Raw genomic sequence first — 20,965 nt, forward strand, 5'->3', positions numbered from 1 at the left:
TCTTTTTCATTGTGGTCACATATGCAGAATCATTTACAACAACTGAAGGAAAAGCCTCTCTTAATCACATCTCAGTAATTGCACACCCACCATCGCATTCTAACTAGAAAATTAACCATCGGCTTTGAATAAACAAACCCAAACAGCCAGCAGTACCATTTTCATTATAAATTCTCTGCTTCAGACATGTAATAATTTTAGTCTTGTAGTTCTGAGCAATTAATTTGAAAGAAGACATCTTTGGGCCCAGTGGGAATTAAATCATTCTGCCTCAAAAAGACATACTGCGTTTTCAGGCCAAATATCCAAACTACCTCAAATTCAACACTTTTTATGGTAATTGCAAATGATTTTAAATGATGTTTTCTTCCTTTTGCTGCATCCTTTTTGCTGTCTGTGTCTGCCTTGTTGTAGACAATTTTTCTTCCAGCATGGTCATTTATGCTGTTCGTGTACGTTGCGATCAGTCTCATCAATTAGGCAGCAACATGTAAAAGCACACAAGTTGAAAAGGTCAGCAGCAGCCCCATGCTTCTCAAGTAGGCTTTGCTCTGTTTTCCTCCTCTTCTTTTTTTTACCTCTTACGGCACTAATGCATTTACAATGTAATATCACTCACATCCTGATACACATAAATTATAGACGGCTTCCAATTACATCAAATACTTGTTAGGTTTGACACTGTTCAGTCCAAATTTGCATGGAGTACTCTAACATTAAGTTCCTCTCTGAATTATTATATTGCTTACATCTTTTGGCCATTATGAGAGGGTGGGTGGGACAGTCTCCCTCCACTAAGATTGCATATCTTGGTGAAGTGAGACAAGGGCAAGTCATGCATTCCACCTGGCCCAGCACCAAACTGTGCCATAAGGAAGACTGACTTCTGTGCCTGAGTAACTCAGACAAACTGTTAACAAGAACAAAAGTGTAGCAGCCATTACACCCACAGTGCAAAAGTCTTGGATAGCCAGATAGAACAAAACAAAACAAAAACGTATTTTTTACTTGACCATGGAAGTTCGTTCTTGACCTTGGGAAACATATATGCAACAAAAAATCTCAACTTAAAGGGTCACTTAATAGCTTTTTCTGAACTTTCAAGTGAATCTCATGGTCTTGATCAGCGAGCTGGCTGACACTAGAGCAAAACCTGTTACAGTATATGACCACTCGTTAACACCGAGTGAAGACACCTGACACTTAAGTGTTCTGAGAATGGTCCAGAGGAAAGACCACTAGGTCATTAAAATCCCCCTCAGAGCCTGAATGTACTCAACAAATGTTATGCTAAGCTTCATATTAGATTATAAGAATTCAATGACAATTATCTGAATTGACATTTTGTTTTGATTGGGACACTAGAGGGAAAGTGTGTCTGAAGTGGAAGGTCAAAACAATCTGTCCATTTCCTGTGTACAAGAGACTTAGTGGTAAAGCTAGATGCAAGAATAGGTCATTAAACAAAGTGTTGTTCAAGGGACAATGTTGCAACAATTTCCTACTTTGAGAACACACACACAGCGAGGTGAAGACCAGTGGGAGCTTCAGTGCAAGTTCTTCAAAACACATCACATCTTATTCTTAATGTCCAACCAAAAATAGAAAATCTGTCCAAACTGTAATCACACCGATTCCAGGTGGAAATTATAAATTTGGGGCTAACACACTATGTAACCACACAACTAGATATCTTGGAAAAACAAATCAGACCAGCAATTTTATACAACACATTCATTTATTAACACGTCCTTGTGGAAAAGGATATATTGGAAAAACATCAAGAGAACTCAAACAAAGAATAGCATAGCATAAAAGTATCATAACATGCAAAAAAAAAAGATCTATCCATTTGTAGCACATTTCATGGAAATTAATCAGCCTTTTCCCTTAAATATATGAGAATTAAGGAGGTATGTTTGTCAAAGAGAGGGGGAGGTTTGGAAATATTGCTCATTAAGAAGGCATTTTATATTTCTAAATTGGGCAAATTAAGTCTGAGTGTTAAATGAGGAATTAGACTTGGAGCCATTTTTATAGTCAACTGGATTCATTTTGTTTTCAAGTAAAAGGAATGCTATAGAACAGTTGGACATTTTGTTTTGATGGTTTGAAATTAATTAGGGTTATTCATAAATGTTAAGAAATGGAAGTGATTTGAATACACTGATCAGTCTGAACGTTGTGGTTGAAATAATACAGAATTTGTTTGCTTATATGGAATTTAACAATTTTACTCATTTACAGGTTAAGATAAAAGAGTGTCTTTGCTAAAGAATAGTGTGAAAAGATGATTGTAATGTTATGTTCTGTATTTATGGTCATCGATATTCCTCTTGCAATATTTGCATCAACTAAGAGTAATGATATTTTGTATGTACCATGGCATTTTTGAAGAAGATGATGATTATGATGTTTTGGGTGTATGGTATTTACAATGATTTCAGTCACATGATGCATCAGACACCACTGTGATGAAGGTGAGATGGCCGAAAACATTTGGTGGATAAAACATGGTGGACTGGAGAGGACATGTTCGACTTAATTTTCAAGGGGAAATGTTGACCAGATGATGGTGCTAAATGAAAGTCAAGGGGTCATTTAAATCAGGACTATTTATCATTCAAAATTCAACTTTAGGGTATCAACACTATTCCTGGCAAATTACAGTACATGGCAATATGCCCAATGGTTGTTGGGATATTTTGCTTTTGACCAATGTATACATCTCGAGGCAAACTTATGAGGAGCACAAGGTCCTTGTGTTTACTCCATTCTGGTACGAAGCAAAATCCTTCTTTTCCAGACACTCATTTTTCCACATCTTTTCATTTGTGCACTCGTTAATTGCACAAGAAGTGGAAGGAGGTCATTCTGTCAGTTTCTATAGCCTTTGTAGAGCCAGTATAGAGTACTCACCTCTCATCCATGTTGACATCCAAACCTGAAACTGAAAGCGATAAGATAACATCCCGTACACTGTATCAATAGTCCCAGTAATTTTAATTTAATAGAATATATCACAGAGCTGTTTGTCAGGCCAGACTTTGCTGGACATAATTTCACATTCCTAAGCTACCCTAGCCAGCACTGGATATTGACAGTTAAAAGATAGACATGTAAATTCCTTTATACCAGCCTGTCCAGTGTTTGATAGTTTACACCAAAGCAAAGAAAACGAGATGTATTTTTACATAAAATGTTCATTTTAACATCGCTGTTTTGTACGTGTGTGCAGCTTTAATTAAGCGTACCACCATCCTCTCTTCCTTCCACCCCTCAGTGAAACAAACCTGTCAAAACATCACGTCTTTTTTACTTCAAATGACTATTCCATTTTTACTCCTCTATTTTTACCAACATCCATCTGTTTTTGCATGAACAGTGGTGACAGTCAGTGTTATGTCTCCTTTAACTGCATAATCAGATCACAGTCACATTTTTAGAAGCACTAAATTATTAGGCTACATTTCTGCCTTATTCTGTTTCATATTTTTCTTCCCCGTGGTTGTTTTTAGCACAGACAGAGCGTGAGAGGTGGAGAGATAGTGTCAGGGACCACCATGAATTCCTCTCTTATGGAATGTGTAGAGGGCTGGTGACAGAAGTGCTTTGACTGGCTGATAGATTTCAAAGGAGCTGAGGGTCACATGGCTGAGCTTTGTGCCTTATGGGGTTTATTGGGATACACAAGAACCTTACAGTCTCTCTCTCTCTCTCACACACACACACACACACACACACACACACACACACACACACACACACACACACACACACACACACATTCATGCACATATAGGCATCATACACTGAACTGAATCCCTTGAGAGAAAAAAGTGAGTTTTTCTTCTTTCCCATTGTTGCGATCTAAAGCAAACTTCAAAATGAGCTTCATAGAAAACGTCTGGCCTGTCATTTCTGTTATTCTCCTTTTTTCTCAACAGAGAGGTTATTACTTTTCCACTTAATTTCACACACTGGATACAGCACTCATCCATTCAGTTTCCACCTTAATATGTCACTTTTCACCACAGTGAGTGACAGCATAGGAGGATACATCAAACAAAGTCCTATTAATGGATTTTAATGTCATTTTCATCTCAGGAAATGTCACATGAAATGGACTGACATCAGAGACACTCAGGCAGATTTTACCCACATGATGAGATCAACCCTTGTGTTGGTCTTTGGCCTCCTCTGCTTAGGGAACATATGCCCTGATATGTCATCGAGGATCCAGTTTCCGGCAGCCCTGTGTGTTGAGCTGTGAACAGATGTGGAGCATGTCTGCCATTATGTTTGAGAGTTAGTCTGCTCCGTAGCCTTCCAGTTGATTTATCTTAATTGTCACAGCAGTGAAAGGCCTCCCAGTCTCACACCGAAGAAGCCTGACAGATAGTTCATTAGTTACTGGTGGGAGGTGGAGAACTTAAAGATAACAGAGCTAAACTCAGGAGGCCGATAATGTTCTTAGAGCAAAAAGTAAAATATGATCTACTCTTAACATATACCATATATACATTTTATTCTAATGTTACCATAAACCCAAATCTTAAAGCCGCATTATATAGGATTTAAAAATTTCTAGTTGTATCAAAAAAGACATTGTGGCAGACAGGAGTGCACACATCGAGTCCAGCTTACTTCAACTTAGTCTGTAAAAACAGCTGTAGCATTTATTCTGAACTGATGATGTCATTGAGGTTATCTCAGCTTGAGCTCATAAACTTGGGGTGTGGAGTTTAAAAGATGTGGGTTTTAACAGGAAGGGAGGGTCTAATGAAAGATGTTGCATTATAGGAAGAGCCAGTGTTTTGGAGCTTAAGCCCATTTACACCTTGCAAATGCATGCAGAACGTATTGTGATGGGAATGCCATCGGATCCATATCCTCAGGATTGGATCTCAGCCAGGTGTAAATGTAATCTGTCCCGGGGATCACATTTTAATAAGAATGTCCACCCAACAAAGTTGAAAGCTCACTTAACTCTGCCTCTTCCTGCTAACTTTAGCAAGCCTGGCAAAAGCTACAAGTAGAAGTGGTTGTTGTAAATCTTCCCTCAAAAAAATGAATGACACCCATCCACAGCATTGTTTATAAAGACCTGGGATGCACCGTGTTTGCTGACAAATCCACCAGCCCCGCCTAGCTAATTTGCATCTATATCTAATCACAGAGTAGGTAGAATCAAGATAACAAAAGCACTTATTAATACCAGCTGTAAATGCAAAGGCTCATGGATCAGATGTCATTATCCAGATAATGTATCCAGAAGCAGATCACATGTTAATACCAGGTGGAAATGAGGCATAGAAGTCTCAAATCAGACTCAAATGTAGGGCAGACTCAAATCAGAAATTTAGTTTATGTTTCAATAAAGAAAAAAGGCAGATGCAGTATAAAGTACATTTTTAACCTTAACTTGCTGGAAACCAGGCTCTATTTTACAAGAAAGCCGTGATCATACATTAACACATTCACAGCTGGAAATCTACCACCAGTAGAACCACAGTTTGATCTGATGGCCACTGAGTGGCTCCACTACAGCAGCTGGAGGTTAAGGGCCTTGTTCAAGGGCACCTCTGTGATGGTAATGAGGGGCAAGCGCTGCTCTCATCTAGATTTATCCTGCCAATCCAGGGATCAAATAGATGATCTTATGTTCACATAAACATAAATCAAAGAAGAGAAGGGAAAATAAAGAAGAATCAATGTGTATGAATTGTTGTATATGAATTATAGAGACTACAAATTCATTGTTTAGTAAACTTGATACAATACAGTACAGATATTCACCACAGCATAAAACAGCCAAACTCTTATGTATATTCTGGAGGCTTGTTTTATAAGAATTAAATTAAATTAAGTAAAACATATTCCTGGAAGGCAATTATATATTCACACTTACAGTAATCTGAGGCTGAAAATACTCCCCAACAAATGCTCTATCTCTATGCACCTTTTTTTACAAATAAAACTATATATTTGTGAGCCATTTTTCAATTGATGGGTTTGGGGCTGAGTGCCATTCAAAGGGGAGGGAAGAGAAAGTATTAAGATGGACTGACACATTGAGGATTTGGGGTTTGCATGGGATTATTTGACAATAAGAAAAATATTAAATAATGCCAGACTAATCCTTTAAAAGCTTACCACTGCCAATCACAGTGAAGCAGTTCCTCTACAAGACCTGCAGTGTTTTTGTCACCAAGGTTAGCGCTGACTGCTGTTGTGCTATAAAAAATGGGTCTACACAACTAGATATGCAACATTTGCATCATCTTTTGTCTTCAGATCAGTTTTAAATATTTAATGAATGCTGAAAGAAGCAGCAGCAGCCATAGTGAACTGTAAACAGGCGTTTACTACGGTTTATATGAACCAGTCACCAATTAACACCCAGCCAGACCCAGTCAGGATTAACAGTCAACCAAAAGATCTGCCTAAATTTAAAAAAAAAAAAAAAAAAAAAGTATCACATTAGGCACAAAAACTTTTGCTAAAATGAAAGCAGGTCTCATCATTAATAGCTGATTCAGAACACCAGCTTTGACATCAGTGAGCCGGGTGTAACCACAAGTATTACATGCTAAATAGTTTGAACTCATGACAGCGAGTGCAAGTTCAGTGTTGACTTATTCTGTCAACATCAGTGTAGCATTAGTAGATAATTGTGGTACATTGGCATAATTACTATAAACCAGTGAGACCATGGTGGTGATAATTTGCCATCTCATGCCAATGTAATTATGGCGCAAGTGTTTGTAAAATTAAAACCACATTACCAATAAACCCAGTTACTTTCCATCCTGCCTCTCCGTCATTGGTGGGTTTGGCAATGCTGAACCATTCTGCTTTTTAATAAACAGTAATACAAGGATTGCATGTTGCAAAGAATATAAACCCATGACATCACCCATACAGTTGAGACATCATGACTTTTCACTTCAACATAAATCTGCCATTGAAGTATCATTTATTTTTCCTTCTGGCAGATTCTACAGATCCTAGTCAAGGCAGTTGTGGAAAACCTGACAGACAGCCATGGTGAGCAGGCAGGATCTCTCAAGCCCAAACTGAAGGAGCTCCTGGGTCGGGTCACTTCCCGCCACAGCAGTGACGCCGAGATTTGGCGGCAGTATGCGCTGTTGTATGGTGACGGTCACAGCTCCAACCCAGAGGATAACGAAAAGGTCGGTGCCACAACCAGCACTTCTGCAACATGTTCTTCACATTCTCCCCATCACTCTCACATATTCCACATAGCTACCCACTCCCGGCCATGACACTGCGCTCTGACATCCAGAACACATAATGTATCTCATGTGGCTTGAAAGACTTCTGTCATTTGAAAGAATGTTTCTGTTTCTGTGTGGCTTTCAGGCACTGCAGTTCCTGTCTAAGGCCCATCGCTGTGAGGTTCAGGCTGGCGGCTGGGAGAAGGAACCTGCTCTCTTCAAGGAGGCGATCAAAAGAGCCATCAGTATGGGCAATGGTGAGAGCACTGCCCAACATTACACAAAACCACCATCCACACATAAACACTGCTGTACTTTACACAAACCACAACACATATTTAAATAAATGTATTTGAATAGAAAATCAAGATCAAAAATCACAATTATATAAAATTATATCTACGTAAAGTTAAACACACAAAGTTGAACAAACTGGAATAGTTTTCAATTAACAGGTGTGCCGTGTCAAAGTTAATTGGTGGAATTTCTTGCCTCCTCAATGTGTTTGAGACCATCAGTTGTGTTGTGCCATGATAGTGTTGGTACACAGCAAATATCCCTATTCCACTACTTTAGTTATCCATATTGTGGCAAAAACCTCTCAACTAAGTAAAGAGAAACAACGGACCATCACTACTTTAACACATAAATCCATTCATCCATCCATCCATCCATCCATCCATCCATCCATCCATCCATTCGCTAAGGACCAGACCAATCACTGACACAAGACCCATTCATAATGTATTCACCTGTATTTGATTCAGTAAAGTTATATTAGAGAAATCACACAATAAATTTAACCTAGTGCACTCTGGAATACAAATCCCCAAACCCTCTTCCATATAGTTCAATCATTTTTGTCCATAAAGGTTTTATCACTTAGAAGTCCCACAAAACATGAAAGAGAATGCCTTCTATTCTTTTACACCTCCAACACCTACATCAGTTAGCTCCATTCTTTCTCATTTTACAGGTGTGTAGTGAAATCTATGAAGGGCCTTACATAACACACTGTTCCCCTTGCCTCTCTAATATAAGCCTGTCTTTCTTTATGTCTTCCTCCAAGTCCCCAAGAACCCTTCAGTCAAAGTGGGACCTGGAACAAGTGTACTTCCACATTTCAGAGAACCATTATTCCCATATTGCAAAGACACAAGTGATCAGCTAGTGGATTGGTCCATCCACCAGTACAGTGCTTTGTTCCATCTCTCCTAATTGTTTTGGTGACCCTTGACCTCTCCTCATGCACCACTATCAAGACAGATTTCCTCTTCAACCAATACTTTGGTCCATGACCAGACAGCTCTCTGAGTTTATATGATAGATTAAACTTTAAACCATATCAGAAGAAGCAGGAATCATTGTGAGGGATTACCACTCCATCAGGCTGTAGGTGGCGTCACCCCTGGGTGCCTCTGCATTGGCAGCTGCTCCTCCAGCATCCATGATAGATGGGTGTCCAAACCTTCCTATGAAATAAAGGGCACTTATCTCCTCTACCCCTGGTTATGTAACCTCTAACCAAACAGATTCAAACAATCAGTCCAGGCTTCTCAAAGGGACAAAGGAGGTTAAAGGATGGATGGAGGGGGAGAGTGGAAGAGATGTATCTCTGATTCCAGTCTAGTTGTTAATCTCCACAGTCCCTAGATGTTTTCATTACAGCAAGACACACACAGCACTGAATTAAACATTAGAGAAGTGGCTGACAGCTAGCATGAAAAGAATAGCAATGTGGCCGGGTGCTAATATGTTTGCTCTGTGTGTCAGATGACCTGCTACCTCCACCTTTTTCCTCTCATACTGTGCATAGACCATACATAGGACCAAAATATGTAGATACTGCACTGATACTTCAATCAATCTTCAGTGAATGCAAGAGGAAAATGCAGTGAAAATGTATTCTTCATGCCACCTTGTCCATTTGAACTACTGTTTAAGAATTGATTAAAAATATGCCTTATTGTTCATAGGAATTAAAATATCTCTGTGTGCTATTAATATTTATAGTGAAATTATACAATAAATCTACAATTGAATAGATCTAAGTATTCGATTTAAAGGTAGCTTAATTACACTAAATCGTGTGAATTACACTCAAATTAGAAGCTGAGTTAGTGCTACTCTGCCAAGCTAAGCTAGTTACCTTATAACATGATTAGTTTAGCTTTTATTCCAAATGGTGACTCACTTTTAGGTACTGCGAAATTTATTCAAAGATTCCAGTTCACCAAAATGGATATTTTTCATTTACAGATAAAATTAAGTAAATTTAGCTAAGATTAGCTGTAGCAATTTTCCCAGCTAGCATCTAGTTTTGTAGTCACTGAAAATTCTGTGTTTTTACAGAAATAATACATTTCTGTGCAGTAATATTTTTTAATGTGGTAAAACCTGTTTCAAAATGTCAGATTCTGATTGTACCCAAATATTTAGTTAAAGCATTTTGGTTTTGTAGGGCAGCATACTGTAGGAGCCATCTTTCTGGTTAGCAGGGCAAAGTAATGCAAGGTACTCGCTGGCATTTTATTCTGGTTTAGCACACCGAATCCTGGAACAACTACCCCATAAGAGCACTGTGACAAAAGACAAAGCTACCTCATATATTTCAGTAAACCTTGTTCAACTATTGCTGTGATGTAGTAAACCGTTATCCAGCTGCACACTGCACTGGCCAATCAAATATGTGCAAGCTTACATTCCCAGTAGACTGTTTTGTACATGAATGGCGTAATTCTACTGTTTACATTACAGTAGCCAAGACAGAGGATGAAATGACTGCCTCGAAAGAGCAGTATAAATTATGGAATATTCTTGAATGCTAACAATGTGGTGTAACAGTAGCACATGTAAAGAAGAGTCATTGAGTCAGTGAACTACCTCAGTAATGTCAGTTACACAGCACAGTGTACCTTTAAGTTTATAACATCAGCTAACATTAGCCACCATAAGCTACTGGTCGTACCAGACCAAGTACATCTGGTCCATCAAAACCACTGAGTGTATTGCATTGAACATCAGTGAATTTTTTGGTTACGAATACAACATTTCATATTTAGGGAACAAATGTTTTATTTCAAAAGTTAGCCTCACTTTAATGGAGCTTTAATCAGAAATGTTTCAACTAAAACTGTCCATTGTGAGTCCAACCCAATAACCCAATAGGAGTACAGTGTCAAATTGCTGGAGTACTCTTTTAATAGCTTTTGATCAACAGTGGAGCAGGCTTTGGACAAACACAACACTTAGTAGAGCCAATAATTGTTGTTCTGGGTCTGCACATGAGAGTTGTTGACAAAAAGAAAAATGTATGATATGTTATCCTTTAAAGGCTAGAATGTTGGGTATGGAGATGTTCAATGATTATCATGATGTAGGGTTTTAGTGCAGTTTTTCCTGTGGCTGAAATGCTATTTGAGGGGTTTTCCCCCTCTGGCAAGAATAAAAGCCTTTGTCTTTCTTTTGTGTCAGGAAAGTTGATCATTTTAACTTTTAGACAAAAGAATATATCAGTATATACAGAATATATTAGTATTACGTCAATACACCACAGTGGAGCCCCGGTGCACAGTGATGAGTGTTTCAGTATAACCTCCGCCCTTCACTACACATTCCACTCAGCTCCACTGACCCCACCATGGGAGTGGGTGCTGCAGCCACACAGATGACAAGACTCCAAAGAAAAGAAAGCAAAGGACAGATAAAGCAGAGCAGGAGGGAAGTGCCTTCATAAATCACAGCAGATTGACCTTTACAGTCAGAGCTAAGGCAGGGACAGGCTGCACTGCCAGGAAGGAGACAGAGACAGAACGAGGAGACAGGAAACAGCTAGTTTTCCATCCAAGTGTGAAAGAGGAAGATTTAGCTGACCTGTTAAACAGTCAGATGGAGGAGGGTGACACTGTCAATATTCTGACCTCAGAGCAGCTGCTGTCATATAGAAATCACTAGAATAATGGATAATGAAAGTAGTGGTAGTTGCAGCTGTACTGATACATGCTGTTTATTTAGATATAGTATATTAGGGGTGTAAAACCTGGTACACTCTGTACCTTGTTTGCAACGCAGTCTGAATTTAAAAGAATATAAAAGTCAAATGGAGTTAAAATGCAAAGCTGCAACTCAACCTTTATTTTAATGAGTTAAGGTTTTTTTTTTAGTTTTCTTAGAAACATTATAAAGTCAGTCCATGTTTCTTGTTGTCTTCTTCCTCCATAACATCAGCTGTAGCAAGGCCATCACCTACTCAGTGCTTTGAAACAAACACCTGAGGCTGTCAGGGCATCAGCTGAGTGCTACACATAGATGTCTGTCATCAGCCACATCTCAGAAGATTTTATTTTTAGATGGAAATTTCAAAGATTAAAATCACTCAATTTAGATTTTTTATGAAAGAGTTTAAATGGTATAATTTTTTGTTTGTATTTGTGCAGTCTATGTGTTACTTTCAGCCCCATAATTCTCAGGGTGGAGGACGGGAAACAAAAACCACAGTGGAAAAATACTTCATAAAGGTCAAATTTCTGCATTCAAAATGTTTCTTTTATGTTAAAATGCAGAAGTTTTATGAACAACATATACTAAAATATTAGATATAAAAGCATCCATAATGCAGAACCCATGCAGTCCCTCTCAGTCTTATATTATGAGATAACTGTTAGTGATGCATTTAAGTATAAGCATCATTTAGGTTTGTATCTGGTCTATGTGGAGCTAATTTTAACTACTTTTAAACTCCTTTTGGGTAGTTTAATCTTTGACAATGCATCATATTTTATGAACTGATATTGATCTAATAATATATTCTAATATAAATGTATAATATATTTCTTTTAAATATATTATACATTTAAAAGAAATAAGATATATAGATTACAAATCCTGGAAAAGCAACAGACAAACATAAAAGCAACTGATCCAACAAGATGACTGTTGAATGACTGGATGTCTGTCTGTCCCTCAGTGACCATCAGCTGCAGTAAGACGAAGAGTAATCCAACAGAAGCTCTTCAGATGCTCTCCTCCACCCGCCTCAGCCTCAGGAGTCTGGCCACCAAAGCTAAGGTACAATCCACCAATAACAGTCCACTGCTCGCCCTGAAGACCACTCCCCCTCTCCATGACATCACTGCTTTCCATTACTCATGGCTGATGGTAGAGCACGCGCCGTCAAGACATCGTTGAGTTTAATTGCTGTTTTCTTGCATCTTGAGTCTGAATAGGAATACTTCACTGTCTTTAAGGAAATATTGATGACGTTTTCTGACAAAAAATATTATTAATATAAATCTACACAAAACAGACCGATTGATTTCATAGTTAAAATCAACTTTGAAGTTTTCAGAGACTGTCAAACTAAATAATTCACCCTGTTATATGACCACTGTTCTTTGCAACCAATACCACCACACTGAGAGTGACACATGGTCATATAATTCCAATAATTCACTTTGTCCAGCTCAGTATTTGGTATTTGTAAATTTGGTATTTATATCCTTCATAATTTAAAAATGTGTGTGTGTGTCATGCCTGACAAACACATGGTCAGTTTTGAAGTGTGCAGACCTTCTGGTTCATTAACAAGAAATGTAAATATGTGTAATATGACAGTATGCTCTTGGCCAAATATTTACTAGAAAATAAAGCAGATTGCTGGTGGCAGCTGGCTATAGATGTCAGCTACCTCTTTGCTTAGTAATATTTCAGTGGTGGGAATTGAAGTATCATGTGCAAGCTCCACAGCGCCACCATAAAACCTCCCTGGCTCTTTATCTTCCTGCAGTAAGGTACAAGCAGGTAAAGTGTATCAGCAGCAGGAGCTCATTTACTCCGTCCAGCTGGTGATGTCAACATGCAGGTGGACACAAAATCTTTGCCAGATCACTACATCACTCAAGTTGTCTGTCTGAACAAGTTCCAAATCCGACAGTCCATGGAGACAAATGGTCGACATGAAGATTTACCAGCTGAAGGCACCCAGGTCACTCAGGGAATCCTGCCGTTTCATTCGTCAGGAATTCTTTTAAGGGTTTAAACTCTAGATAAAAGCCCAACCGGTATATCAGATATATTGGTATCAACGTAAATGTTGGCTGAAATTGCAGTACAGAAATCCAAAATAAATGTTTGAGGTCCTTTAGAAAGTGTTGCCAGAGAGCACTGACGATTCTGTTTTACACATTTCTAAACGTCCCAGGCAGTACGTATCTTGGTCACAGTAGGCCTTTTTCAGTGATGTTTCCAGATGTCACAGTAGGAAAGGCACAGATGTAAATAATTAAATTAATGATGACTGAACTCCATGTAGCTGCTTCAGTTTTAGAGTCCTGGTATTTAGCATGCTGGCTCACTGTCACACTGTCATGACTTACTGGGACACTTGAATAGAACAGAGCTTTCATTAATGTTATTAAAAGCTGCTTTGTCTACTATATTAAGACAAAATTAATCTTGTCTTTAATGACCAGATTTATCAAAAATGTAAATGTTATTTACTTTTTTTTTAAAAAATGGTTTATATATCATCAGATTTTTTTAAAAACTCAAATATGAACATGAGCCTCAAAAATCCACTCAGTTGGTTTCCACTCAAGATGCAAGAAAATCAGTCAGATCTAACAAACTGTAGCACCAACTTTTACAGTGAATTTCATATTAGATTATTCATTCTTTTTTTCATTGTTTACTAATAGTCAGTGTGTATGGAACATATGATTAAATACACATTGACTTTATAATGCATACTTGGGTAAGCGTTCTAAATGCTCTTATTAAGGTAAAACTCAAATTGACAGTACAGCAGACAGTATTTAACTCACTGGTACATAACATATAATACTCTGGCCACTTTTTAACATAGTAATATTACCAACAAAACTAAAGAATAACTGATACCACTTTACATTATGTCCCCCTATTTAGCATTTATTAGCAGAATGTAAACGTTTAATAAATGCTTTATAACAAACTGTAATATAGTTCTACAGAGCTAATGAGTAAAATAATAATAAGCACTACATCATAGTTTCATCTTTTCCTGTGTTACTGTCTTCCAGCAAATGCACACCGACGTGGCCACAGGTCAGATCCACACTGAGCTGCAGGATGGAGTCACTGCGCTGGAGCAACTCATCACAGAGCTGCAGGAACTGAGTGGGAAGCTGCGTGACCAATCACAGTGACCATCCTCACAGACACGCCCCCCCCTTTCTTCATCTCTGAAGGCTCCTCAGCAGTGGAGACTAACAAGAGACAGACAGACTCTACATCTGCAGTCTGCAGCCTTGTGTAATGTTGAACCCCTTTAAACCAAGAGTACAACTGAAGAGGACTCACCTTATAATCACAATGTTTTTATACGTATCAGTCCACATTGGAGTCTTAACGGTGACTGTAAGGCATCAAGAAATAAAATATTTTAAATTTTAAATGCTTGACTCGTAATCATTAAGAGGAAATGTAAACAGGTCAAAATATTCTTGATTCATTAAAGGAGGAGCTTATCACAGAGTTAGTGTCAGTTTTCATGTGTTGGTTAACAGTACAGAACTTTTGCTGCCTTTCTTCAAAGTTGATCCTTTAGTTCTGTGTTGTCTAAGAACTGAAACATCCAGCTATGATGCCACTGCAGGTCCGCCTGCTACCTCTGAGTTAATATATAACTCTTTAGAGCTGCAACGATTAGTCAATTAATCTGTTAGGCAACAACTATTTTGATAATTAATCCTTTTGAGTATTTTTTAAGAAAAGCATCAAATTCTCTGATTCTCTCAGCTTCTCAAATGTGAATATTTTCTTGTTTCTTTAAAGATCCCCTCCCTACATGTATTAAGACATAGAAAAGTACTCTGCTTGGAACAGTAAAGTGTCTGATATGGTTTTTACACACAAAAAAAGAAGAATTATCCTTAAAAGGGCATCTACTCCCTCTCCCTAGTTAAAGAATCTATCAATATGCAAATATCTTTAATTTCAGAAGTTTAACTGCTGGTCAAGATGTTTCCTACTTTTTAGTGTTTGTGAAGTGAAGGCTTCAAGTTTCATCACATCACACATGTGTAAGTTGAATATTGGACCAGGATTGTCTTTCAAACTAGTTGTGATGTCACAAATCATGCTCATAGGCCCCGCCCCTAAAGATCAGATTTTCAATAAGCACAGAGAAACTTTCCTCCTTGAGCAGATGAATGTGAAAACAAACTCTGCACATACATCATTCTGCACATTGAAGCTCAAACATCCAACTGAAGGAACAAGAGGAAAACCATTTTTGCGTAGAGGGGGACTTTAAGTAAACTGAATATCTTAGGGTTGTGGACATTTTATAGACCAAACAACTAATCGAGAAAATAAAAAATTCCTGTAGCCACAGTAGCTAAGGACATTAAAAGAACTAGAAGCAGTTTGTTAACAAGTGAAGTCCCTTACGAACAATGTTAAGTTCCTTTTTAATTAGCTGAATCGACTGAATTAGAATTAAGATTGTTTTTCGACATAACTGCCAGTAATGGTGGCCTGTAGCAGCCATTTTGTTGATACTAGCTCTTTTCACTTAGCGGGAAATATCGTAGCTGTCAGAAATAAAAAAAAAAATTCCCCAACTTGTAATTACAGCTGGGAGAATGATGTGAACAGTTTTTCCCACTGGGCTGCTTGTAATTCCATTCTGAACAATATGACATAAACGCAGCATTAGCCACAATCCCACAACTACCTCTGCCAGTGAGGACGCCATTTTGACTCTCTGCAGTACTTTAGTACTGAGTCTTGGAACAACTCCACTTTGTGTGCTTTGAGTTTTAAAACAGCTATTAAAAACCAGAGAGCATGCTCTGATGCTCTCAGAGATCATTTCCCGACTCATCCAGAGATGGTGAGTGCGTGCACACACACACACACACACACACACACACACGCTCTAATAGTCAGAGGCTGCTCATCCAGTTAGTGCAGGGAGGATCCCACAATCTTCCCTCCAATTTGTTTTCTCACCCAGCAGGAAAATGACCTTGACATTGCTCAGGATTTTTTTTTTTTTTTTTATCTCCATTGTTCTTTTTTTTTTTACTATAATGGAGCTCATGTTTTATTTTGCTGGGCCATTTTATCACAGCACACAGAGCCACTGCCTGTGCTTTGAAGGAAAAGCCTATTGTAACACACTGATAAGGATGGAAAGGACTTGTTAAAGATAGGGATACATGAATGCCATTTATGACACCACTGTTTGTGGAAGATATGGCTGTTATCATGCGAGGGATGGAATGCCACAGCAATGTGAAACATACAGGTACTGAATGCTGAATAGGTATCAAGACATTGCACTGATTACTCTCTTCTCATCGCTGCAGATGTCTGCATACCAAACAATGTGAGCTAACGGGTTAGGGGGCATTAAGTCCACATTTCCAGCCTCACACAGCAGTCATGGAACAAAAATGGCAAGAAATAATGAGCCATGTCAGGCTCTGTATCATTCATTTATCACCACTTGATATCACACTCACAGATACAAGATTACTCACCAGTGGTGGCTAATCTCCTTAATGGGACTGTAAATTTCCCAAATGCTGTTCCTAGATAAACCATATAAGAGTGATTTGCTGCTGTTCTGTCATCACCCAGAGGACAGCTTTAATAGAAGCAAACACAAGTTTGCTTGTTCTACCTCAGACTCACTCTCCCAGAATTCTTGGTATTCTTCAGTGAAGCGCTGATGTCACCACTCACAAAACTCCCATTACGTCATATTTTAGTTAACTTGGGAGAGAGACTATTTTAGTTTGGACAGATTCTCATGTAAGGGTTGATTCATGGCCAGTGTTTTTTATGTTTTTATTGGAGCTGGATCGGAATTAGTTTCCACAGAGAATCATTTCCTGACTGGTCTGAACATTTGAATGCCCTCAGGCTTTGCTAGTTCTGATCATGTAATGGCTTCCAAAAGAATATTTTGTATTTTTTAAAACACTACCATTAGCATTTACTTTTAAAAGTTAATGTTACATTTTTATGATTACAATTAAACAAGAGGTTCTCTCAGCTTCCTCTGTGGTCCTCCGATCAGTTTAAGACTATCATTATCACTATCTATCACTATCTATCTATGAATCAGGATTGTATGTTGTTTGACTGTATGTTTCTGTGTGTGCACAGATTACACCAAACCACATCCTGCCTCAATGAGTCCTCAAAACTAAACAACAAAAGAATGTCCTTTGTCATGACCTTCCAAAATGACCCATTTGTGTGTTCTCGGATCTGGTGCCTCCATTGGCAGGAAACATTGTTTTGTCATGAACTCCAAAATGTAAATGGCCATTACAGAAATCCTTATCACTGCTTTTAGGTTGGGAAAGTGTGGTCATGATTAAATAAAGAACAACTTTGGTAAAAGCTGCATTCATTGATTTTTTGAGCACTTGGGGGTGGCACTAGAGGTTTTCAGTACATGTGCAAACTTAACACTGGATCTTTAAACTGAACTGACAACTAAATCACCATTGTCACTGATCAAATCAATAGATTTTAATGGTGGAGCTCCCCTCACTGCTGACTGACAGCACTGTGGACGGCTCAGCTCTGATACACAGCATGTTACTTTCCTGGTTACAAGCTTATTAAAAGACTGCAAAGCCCACAGAATCAATCATAATGTGATGATAACTGTCACAAATAAGTGCTTGTACAGGTCTAGTTGACCTGGAGTCTGAGCCAGTACAGAATGACATGGTGGTATGAATGGTAATGTGTTCACTGATGTTATCGCTTAGCTTAGAACAAAGTAAGTGACAATGACTATTTTAACTGAACTGAATAAAATAATTCAAATCAGCAAAGTGATTTGTTATTTATGCCTCAAGGCAGTGCAATAAGCCGTAAATAGACATCCATACCAGTGGAGGCTGGTCCATAGAGGCAGAGAGGGTTGATCCTCCTCTATTTTTTGAGAGGCAAGAGGGAGATCAAAATATAAAAAAGAATATTTGGTTGAAATAAACCATTACCAAATCTCAGTATTATCTATAAAATATTTTTTCTCTCTTCTTTGAAAAATATCCATTATTCAAATTCTGTTTAAAATGCGTCAACAGCGACACCTGCAGTGCAAGAGGAGAAAGAGCAGTGTGTGTGAAGTGGTGGGGGGCAGTGGGGGGAGTGGGGGACAGAGGAGGATGGGCTCCTGCTGTCCTCCTCAGGGCGGGATCTCCTACATCAATTTAATGTACTTCATTTTTTTCATGGTAATCTATGATTGGCCAAGATACGTAAAATGACGCTCCAAGGGAGGATGTCCTCTCTAACCAATCAACAACCAGAATGTAATATTGACATCGCGTTGGTCCAATGATGGTTTCCAGATTTCATCTTCAATTCTCTCCACTGTAAGGCAGAGTAGCAGCAGTAGATTACAAGCAGTAGATAGCTCCTTGCGTTAGCCAACAGTTAGCTTGTTGTAGCAGCCTGAAGAACTCTATACATCCATGGAAGGACTGTTAAGGACTGTTGTTAAGCTAACGGGAGAATGGATTTGGACTGGGCGGTGCAGCAGTGACAGGACGCCGCCATGGAGGCTTGAGAGAGAAGCAACCGGAGAAACAACCAGGACAGTTAGCTTGTTTGTCATTGTTGCTAATAATATCAGACTGGTTAACCAGCAGCCACAAAGTTCTGTTAACTAACAAACAAGATGACCAACAGCCACAAATGGACGTTATGACATGGATACTTCATCTCCATGAAGGAAAGAAGAAGACGTCAGATAACGTGAGTCAGATACAGCTTCTCTCTCTCTCTGTGTCTGTGGTCGCTAATTTCTTCTCTGATGGTTAAATGTCTCTGAGGCTTTTTTGTGAATTTATCTCCTTAACAAGAATGCAGCAGAGATCATATAATGTGCTGTAGGTAACTTAGTTTGCTTGTTGAAGTTACAGTGAGCTGTCTGGACTCACTCATTCATTTGGAATTGACCCAGTTTTTAATTAAGTGGTTGTTCAGTCACCTGTTGATGTTGTGTGATTAGTGAATGAGTGTGCAGGAAGTCTGGCTGCTTGTTGAGACAGTTTCTTCAGTTCATTTTGAAGCTGAGTCATATATTGAGTAATAAGCTTAAAGTAATTAGAATAACAAGTGTTAACATGTCATCTTTGTAGACTATATTTTGTATGTGGTGCATATAGATAAGAGTGTGTAAGTCATGTATTTGATACATGCATTAATACTTTCTGATGTGAACCTACACTTTTAGATCTGTGAATGTTTTTAGTGTTCAGTCTTTCTTGTATTCAGCACTGATCTGAACCTGTATCACATTATAAGCTTTGTGGTACTTTATATATTTCTGTACACTAAGAAAATACATAGGAAACACATGTAAATCATGTGATATGTCGTCTGTTTTTGATGAGAACATAAATCTGTTGTCACAATAGAACAATACTATAAATTTGAATTTCACTTTGTTGGTAAAATGACACATTTGATCCACTCCACAGCTAAAATGAACACTTCTTGGTTTAGAAACAATATGTATATGCTAAATGTATTTAAATAAGCAGCCTTTTCACCACTCAGGGGTTTTTGCTTTTGAAAGCAAATTGTTTTATTGGCATATAAAATTGCCCCCCACCCCTCCGATTTCATCAGGTGGGGGACAATGATATAGTTTGATGCAGTTTGTTGTAAGATTCCATGTTGGTTTTCCTCCTGTTCTCCCCAATCTTTTGAGTCACCAGCCGCCACTGATGAGTTCATCACTTCGAGTGAAACTTTTGACATTACACACAGTAATACACATAATGTGACCTGTTGTTACTATGTAAACACTGATTAGTGCGACTTTAAAAGTATTAAAGACTTAGTATAAGCAGTGAAACTCCATGTATTCAAGATAAAGTTTCTTTAAGGGGCTTCACCTACCAGTTGTAACACACACAGAGGTTTACACACCACCTTAATCTATAATCACTGGCTCCAATCAGTAGGAGTCGGCAGTTCAGTGACTGCCTTGGCTGGGAGTTGGACCCAGTGCAGTTGCAGCCAAATGTGCCTTCAGCCCTTGATGGTAATCCCAACATTCAGTCATCACTTCCCCATCGCTGCCAGCAAGACTCAAGATTCAGGTCATGTTGCTGAATGGTTATGGGTCTCATTCCCATAAAAAAGCATTAACCCCTGATGGAGTCTACACCAGAAAAACTACAGGTGATTTACTGTGTATTCTCTCACTCCTCAGTGCTTTATATCTTTTGGCTAGTCTCTCCAGACTGAACTTCTTTCATTTTATGCCCTTGGAGCAGTCTCTGTGCTAATGACCCAGACCCTGGCTGACTGAATGAACGAACAGCATCTGCCCAGCTTTTAAAACATTGCATCATCTGTAATAATACATCATGGTTGCAGCCCCTCCTCAGAGCCTTGCCATGTCTTTCCCCACAAGTTTGGCAAACAGCTCCCAGCCTCCACCCTTTCTCTCAAGCAAGCTGTTACACCAATGCTGGGCTCTGCTTACCATCACCCTTCATGGGTCCAAATTGGTCAGCGGGGTCCACCGCCCAGATCTGCCTCAGATCGTATGTAACCATCAAACAAACAAAAACACACACTTTCCATTCAGATTCTGTGGGGGGAAGTTTTGGTTAAATGTGTGAAACTTTCTCACGCAACTAAAATGAGCACACATTCTTACATCAATGATCACATCTAGTAGATGTAAGAAACCA

General features: G+C 38.6%; 2 protein-coding genes across 3 annotated transcripts in view; both read left to right on the plus strand.

Moving 5' to 3' along the window:
- ttc27 (tetratricopeptide repeat domain 27) overlaps positions 1–14,673 on the plus strand; it is a 103,701-nt gene extending 89,028 nt beyond the window's left edge. For both annotated transcript variants that reach the window (XM_067609326.1, XM_067609325.1), the window contains exons 17-20: positions 6,999–7,196; positions 7,387–7,498; positions 12,208–12,308; positions 14,300–14,673. In XM_067609326.1, coding sequence (XP_067465427.1) covers positions 6,999–7,196; positions 7,387–7,498; positions 12,208–12,308; positions 14,300–14,425 — 537 coding nt within the window. In that variant the 3' untranslated portion in view covers positions 14,426–14,673. The remainder of the gene's footprint in view (positions 1–6,998; positions 7,197–7,386; positions 7,499–12,207; positions 12,309–14,299) is intronic.
- Positions 14,674–18,651: 3,978 nt separating this feature from the next.
- The window catches only part of ltbp1 (latent transforming growth factor beta binding protein 1), a 157,858-nt gene continuing 155,544 nt past the window's right edge, over positions 18,652–20,965 (plus strand). Inside the window, exon 1 of the mRNA XM_067609332.1 lies at positions 18,652–19,010. Coding sequence (XP_067465433.1) covers positions 18,982–19,010 — 29 coding nt within the window. The 5' untranslated portion in view covers positions 18,652–18,981. The remainder of the gene's footprint in view (positions 19,011–20,965) is intronic.

The sequence above is a fragment of the Thunnus thynnus genome, chromosome 14 (assembly GCF_963924715.1).
Source record: "Thunnus thynnus chromosome 14, fThuThy2.1, whole genome shotgun sequence".
Classification (NCBI taxonomy): domain Eukaryota; kingdom Metazoa; phylum Chordata; class Actinopteri; order Scombriformes; family Scombridae; genus Thunnus; species Thunnus thynnus.